The sequence below is a fragment of the Centruroides sculpturatus genome, unplaced genomic scaffold, assembly GCF_000671375.1.
Source record: "Centruroides sculpturatus isolate CEXI.00-Female unplaced genomic scaffold, Cexi_2.0 scaffold1188, whole genome shotgun sequence".
Classification (NCBI taxonomy): domain Eukaryota; kingdom Metazoa; phylum Arthropoda; class Arachnida; order Scorpiones; family Buthidae; genus Centruroides; species Centruroides sculpturatus.
The window spans coordinates 254,832-261,819 of record NW_019385492.1 but is presented as its reverse complement, the minus strand read 5'-3'; the positions used below and the strand labels follow the sequence as shown (position 1 = coordinate 261,819).

The following is a 6,988-nucleotide window of genomic DNA, read 5'->3' as shown; positions in this document are numbered from 1 at the left end:
GATAGTGAAGATTAAGATAATTACATTATAGCCAATCTTACCCGTTTTCACAGAATGCAAGAATTAGGTCCGCCGTTTATGATTAGAGATTCCCGATTCTATTTCTGAACGTATCCTGTTCAGGTGAAGTCAAACGAACTATTTTCATCGTTTATGGAACGTTTACAATCGTTTTATAATCGATCCAATATTCGAATTTTATGTTCGAATTTAATTCGAGTTTGTTCGAACAAATTAGAACAAAACATTCGAAATAGAAAGCCACTTTAAACCACTTTTAGCCTCATATCTCCCGCACCCTTATAACTATTGAGACGCAACTACACCTATGCACGAATGGAGACTTGGGGCTACTACCACATACAAACACCATTCACGTGCGATGTGTAGTTTTGGCGGAAAAGTGAAATATAGGGACATATATGTCTATTTATATATATATATATATAAATGTAATATTGCCGTCTTCCTCCGCGACCCATTCACTTATAAGAATCTGCATATTCGTGTTAAACTATTATAAAATAGTTCGACATTTGATTGCTAATAACTCTGATTTACTGTTTTAGTGAATACTACAAATTTAATATAGGGTTTGCATACTTTTAACGTAACTATTAGCTACATTTTATTAAAATTTATTAGAAGACACTCCGACAGTTCCCTTGTAAGTTGGAAAATGACTGAACAACGTAAGTAGCGATATTACATCAAATTTTGCCAAAAACCTTGGCGATATTCAAGCGTAAACCATTCGCAAGTTTCAGCAGGCTTTTGGGGACGATCCTCGAGGCAGAGAAAAGCGCGGCAAATCCGCAGCAATATCAAGGTCATGTTGACAGTTATTTCGACTCTCGTGGGGTGGTGTATAATGAGTACGCACCACAAGGCCAAACCATCGCAAAGGAATACTACCAGGAAGTCCTTCGTCGTCTTTTCGATGCTGTGCGACGCAAACGACTGGATCTGTGGTCGATCAAAACTTGGCACCTTCATCGCGATAACGTATCCGCCCATTCTGCACATCTGATTCGGGCTTTCGTCGCCAAACGCAACACTCCTGTGGTTCGTCACGCTCCGTACTCTCCCCACATGGCTTTGTGTGACTTTTGGCTATTTCCCAAGCTGATAATGCCGCTAAAAGAAACCCGATTTCAGTCGAGAGAAGACATCGTGCGGAATGCGACGGACCGGCTGATGGCCATTCCAAAAGATGCGTCACAGCAGTGTTTACAGCAATGGCAGGAACGCTGGGAGAAGTGTATACCCTACTTAGGAGACTACTTTGAAGGGGATTAGGGTTTTGTACCTCAAAATCAATAAATGTATTTTTGCCGAGCAAAGGTCCGATACTTTTTGAACAGCCCTCGTATATATAATAGGACGTGTGTGTCCCTATATTTCACTTTTCCGCCAAAACTGCACATCGCACATGAATGGTGTTTGTATGTATTAGTAGCCCCAAGTCTCCTCCATTCGTGCACTATGGTGGTTGCGTCTCGATAGCTATAAAGGTGCGGGAGATATGGGGGCTTAAAGTGATTGACTTTGAAGATTTTCTATTTCGATTTTAAAAATGTTCGAACCGTTTTAAATTCGAATTGGTTCGATTATGTTACGATTATAAACGTTCCAGAAAATGGATCAAATTGAAAATAGTTCGTTTGAATGGACGTAAAAATTATCTAATTAGTCTGGAAACGGGGGACCTAATTCTTGCATTCTGTGAAAACGGGTAAGATTAGCTATAATGTAGTTATCTTAATCTTCACTATCGTTACTTTATGCCCAGCGAAGTGGGTTATTGCTGCTAGATTCTAGATTTCTTAGAAAAACAGTCTTTTATATATATATAAAAAACTATATTACATACAAATGTACGAACAAATAAAAACCCAGCGAAGCGGGTCCTTGCAAATAGTATAAAATATTATTCATGTGACATCAGGGTTGGAGAAGAACTGCACACTGTATAGGGATGCTATTTATTAGTAGAATATGTATGACAGCCTCTGGTACAATTTTGTTAAAGTTTAACAGTTTATAACATTCATTCCAAAGTCTGTCATCACTCTGAGGGAAAGACATCGAGCACGGGCAAAAATACAACAGATTCTGGCATAATACCAAAACCGGTTAACGGATTCTGAAATAATTTGTATTCCAGAAACTCTCACATACATCGAAACAACACTTTTTTTATGCCCATTCGGATATACTTTTCCGAACAATTGTCAGCAAGAGTTTCTGGAATATAAACTTAGTAACCTTGGTTATTTATATATTNTGATGTATTCTATGAAAGTTTGTTTGCAGATAAAATCTTAGAGATTCATGAATGTGCTGTTACAGTTTCTGTTAGGAATTCATAGATTATGTTGTGTCACCTCTTTACACTACATGCGTTTTAAAAGAAAACAATTAATAATTGAAATAATATTTTTACACAAATACGTAAATACTTTTAAAATGTTTATGTACTTATATTATTTACGTAAAACATGTCGTTACCAACAATAAAGCGACATTAATCTCGATAGACGTCTTTACTAATGTCCGTTTTGGGAGAGATTCCAATTACTTCTGGTGAAGTGTCCGTGAAAGGAAAGATTTCATATGCTTCTCAAGAAGCTTGGGTGTTCAACGCAACTATCAGAGAAAACATCTTGTTTGGAGAAGAATATCAAGAAGACAAATATAGAAAAATCTTGCATATAACGGCACTAGAAAAGGTAAGATGATTTTTACTCTTAAAAGCTATACTTTTATAAACTATACTTTGGAATCTATACTTCGTTTCTAGACGAAAAGTGGTTTGTCCAACACTAATAAAAGTTTTTTTAATAAAAAAAGATAAATAAAAAAGTTGATTTTGTAGTATTGGACTTTAATAAAAAGCGGTTATAGGAGGCATGACATAAAATTAAATATTATTAGCCCAAATAATGATTTGAATACAAAAGACACAAATTTAACTATCAAAACACCGTTCATAAGTCAAATACGTTTAAAAATCAATAGTTATGTTTAATTTTAGTAAAGTTGTCAATGCACATTATATTGAACAATATTATCTTGTATGTTCATTTTTTCTATTTTTAGGATATTAGCTTATTTCCTAAAGGAGATAAGACAATCGTAGGAGAGAAAGGAGTGATAATGAGCGGTGGGCAGAAAGCAAGAATTAATTTAGCAAGGTTAGACAAATCTTACGTAAAATAATATTTCGATGTTTGCAAATATAAAAGTACAATTTTAATAGAAATAAGACAAATATACAGAAATAATAAATACATTTTGATCAAACTCATATATTGTTTATAAGTATACTAGTTTTGATTATAGTTATAACATCCTGATAAAAAGTTTCATCTGAATCCTATATCGTTTCACTTCTCAGTGATATTTTCTAAATTCTTCGTGGTGTATTTGTTCAAAATAAAACAAATAAAATATTTATCTCTTATCAGATAAACCACTTATTTTGGTTATTTCGTGACTTGATAGTAGGAACATCGTGTGCTAATGTTCTATACTTTATTTGACGCTTTCTCTTCTACTTCGTAATATAAAACACGCAAAACACTATTAAAAGATATAACAAAGAATGGTTTTATTTATTTATTGATGGTGATACATTTTTATATTTTCCAGAGCGCTATATGTGGATGCCGATATTTTCCTCCTGGATGATCCACTGAGTGCTGTTGATGTTCCAGTGGCAAAACATATCTTCGAAAAGTAATTATTTAAAATATACTTTTTGAACATTTCGATACATTTTAACTTTCAATTTATTTCAGGTGTATAATGGAATATTTGAAAGACAAGATATGCATTCTAGTTACGCATCAAATACAATTTTTAAACTCTGCGTGTAAAATTTTAGCGTTAAAAAAGGTGAATACGTTAATTGTTTATTAGTTTTGTTTTGTAAATTAGTCTTTACGGTAATAACGACATTCTTAATCTATTTATTGACTATATGCCGAAAAAATATTTTCGGGAGGGCTGTTTTCGGGAGAATGACAGTTATTTCAGTATAGAAACGTGTTGAAAATTTGTGAAAAACTGCATTCAGCCAGTCTGTGGGTGAAGTAAAAATCCTGGGCAAAGACTAGTATTTACTGGTTTATATCCACTGTACAGTTGTGAGTTTGAAAACAGTTACATTGTCTTTCTTTCTATGCACAGAAGTATATAAAAAGAAATTGAATTATAGGAACTGCATAAATATAGGAATTGCATTACCAGTTTAAAACCAGAACATACCACTAATAAAATTATTGCGAAGTTGTGGCCGAAGTTTTCCACTCTAGGACGTGACGTCGAACGTCGAGCATCGCTTACAAGATCGACATTCACGTTCATGTTATTTTAGAGAGGAAAACGTCGGCCGCAATCGCGGTAATTGTAACCGATAAATTCAGTAAAAATTGGTAAGCTGCTTAATAATGACATTTCGGGATTCAATTGGTGCACATTTTTAGGTATATAATATTTTTATATTTCAAAGCATAGAAGTAATTGTATTTATGTACACGATAAATACATTTCAGGGAAAATGTGAATCTATTGGAAATTTTAAACAATTGGAAAATTTAGAAATGCATACAGGAATATTACCAAAGAAAGAAGTTTCTGAAAATAGCATTGATTTAGAGAGTGCGGTTTTTCATGATGATGGTGATGATAAAATTGAAAGTTTTCAATGTGATATGAATGATAAAATTGAAGACAGAAACAAAAGTAATGAGGTAAGAATTATTTATTAAGTAATTATCTGAGTGAAAAATTTTAGAATGGAATTACTGATGTTCAGCAGTTTTCATTTTTCGGATTGATTTCTGCAAGGTTTATACATGATGAATGTTTAATTATAACATATAATAATTCAATTCTAGGAATAAATCGCTGTTATGAATTTATTTCCTAAAAATTATGAATACAAACTTTTCGATTATGTAATACTAACATCAATAGACGTATTTATATTAAGATCAAATTTTAAATGGAAGAGCCATCATTATAAATGTAAATCAATACAATTCAGTACTAAGTTTTGTAAAGCACTTGAAAACCTGCTAGTTAGAGGGAAGACGTGAATGTCCAACTTCATATCAGAAAGAAAGTTGAATATACTTTCAAATTACAACCAGCGGCCTACAAGTAAATTTAGAAACTGGTTAAAACACGCAAATTTGAGAACGTAGAACAGATGTGTGCCTGTTTTCAAAAGTCGAATTTTTGCACATGTTACACTCCCATCGTGAAGAATTGTAGAATTGATCGATGTAATTTGACAGCAATCGCAAACTCCATTGACACGTAGCGTGGGACTAACTTGCACTCAAAGATCTGACCATAGGATTTGCATGGCAAATTTTGAATTCAAATAACTCATTCAATAAATAAAATTACAAAATTCGTTTTGTCACCACATTGGTCTTGTCAGGATAACAAAGAAATATCGAGCAGATTACAGAACAATAGAAGTAAATTTTACAATTGGGTCATTATGACATCATATAGGGGAGATCGGGGCAACTTCGGCATGCGGGGCAAGTTTGTCAAGCGCTTTTTTTAAAAAACAAATTAAAAGGAGACTTTAGTTATAGGTTAGGCAGTTGAGTTTTATTGGTGGCTTGTTGAGTGTAGTGTTTTTATTGTTCTCCAACAAGCGTAGTTGAATTATCAAGCAAATTTTCATTTTCGTTCAATTCCATATAATATTTTTTTTCCATTTATATTGAATTGGCAGGTTTTGTTATAATTCCATGATAACGAAAGTTACTTTTCCTGTTAGAAGGATGTAACTTCAACTTATTCACGTGGCCAGATCGTGGCTTGGCATTCTGTTCTCAGGGTTGTACTTAATGTTTCGAAATCATGACTAGCGGGGTAAGATCGGCAACATAAAGCCACATTAGAAGCAAAGGATAAAAATCAAACAGATGATAAATGAAAACATGTTTGCATTTGTTATTCATGTATATATGTCTTTGAACTTGCATTTCGTTGTAATAATATTAAATGGGTGTTGGATTTGTATTTCTTTGTTTTAATAGTGAATTCCAACTTATACATTGTTAATAACATAATTTTATATACGTGCCTATCTTGCCCCATTACTGTTGCCCCTATACCAGGGGCAACTTTAATAAAAATAATTAAAATAATTACAACTTTACAAAAAGAGAGAAGTTGCCGATCTTGCCCCTATACCCGGGGCAACTTCGTCAATTTCTCTCTTCTTGTAAAGTTGTAATTATTTTAATTATTTTTATTTCCAAACTGATTTTAACCAGTTCTATAGTAAGGTAACATTCCAATAGACAATATGCAAAGCTTTTTTTTCAGTTTACAGCAGTATTTATTACACAAAATTTAAGTAAAGCTTAACATGCCGATCTTGCCCCGATCTCCCCTAATAATAATATGAAGCAAAAACAATAAAAAAAAACATGTATGAATTTTAACAACGTTTTGTTAGTTGTACTTGAACCAAAATGACAAAACCACTTCAAAATTAAAATAAATAATTTTATTTTCCATAAAAAAATAAGTTCACCTTTTTTATTAGTTATTTGCAAACTCTATCTGGCATTGTTTTAATGAGATTTTTTGTTTTCGTTTGTGATTTCGCGCCAAGCATTAGTTAATGCCTTTTCTTAAATGATTCTACTGATGTATATAGCTTATAATTTCTATATACAGTGGTACCTCAGGATACGAAATTAATCCGTTCCGAAACAGATCGTATCATGAAAATGTCGTATGGTGAATCATTTTCCCCATACGATTACATGTAAAACCAAATAATTCGTTCCAACACGAAAAACACACTCAAATTAAAGCACTGAAAAAAAAACTATAGTAAGGAAAAAACAGAAAAATGTGTATTTGTAGTTGTAAATGTATAAATAACCATAATCTATATATATATATATATATAAATGGACGTGTGTGTCACTATATTTCACTTTTC

General features: G+C 32.7%; 1 protein-coding gene across 2 annotated transcripts in view; it reads left to right on the top strand.

Annotated features, from left to right (window-relative positions):
- Positions 1 to 6,988, top strand: part of LOC111639487 (multidrug resistance-associated protein 4-like) — a 65,128-nt gene that overhangs the window by 7,878 nt on the left and 50,262 nt on the right. Inside the window, exons 1-6 of one of the 2 annotated variants that reach the window (XM_023385379.1) lie at positions 1,676 to 1,735; positions 2,541 to 2,732; positions 3,103 to 3,197; positions 3,655 to 3,741; positions 3,804 to 3,900; positions 4,560 to 4,757. In XM_023385379.1, coding sequence (XP_023241147.1) covers positions 2,553 to 2,732; positions 3,103 to 3,197; positions 3,655 to 3,741; positions 3,804 to 3,900; positions 4,560 to 4,757 — 657 coding nt within the window. In that variant the 5' untranslated portion in view covers positions 1,676 to 1,735; positions 2,541 to 2,552. Of the gene's footprint in view, positions 1 to 1,675; positions 1,736 to 2,540; positions 2,733 to 3,102; positions 3,198 to 3,654; positions 3,742 to 3,803; positions 3,901 to 4,559; positions 4,758 to 6,988 lie in introns of those variants that run through there. The other variant, XM_023385378.1, reaches the window with a different exon arrangement.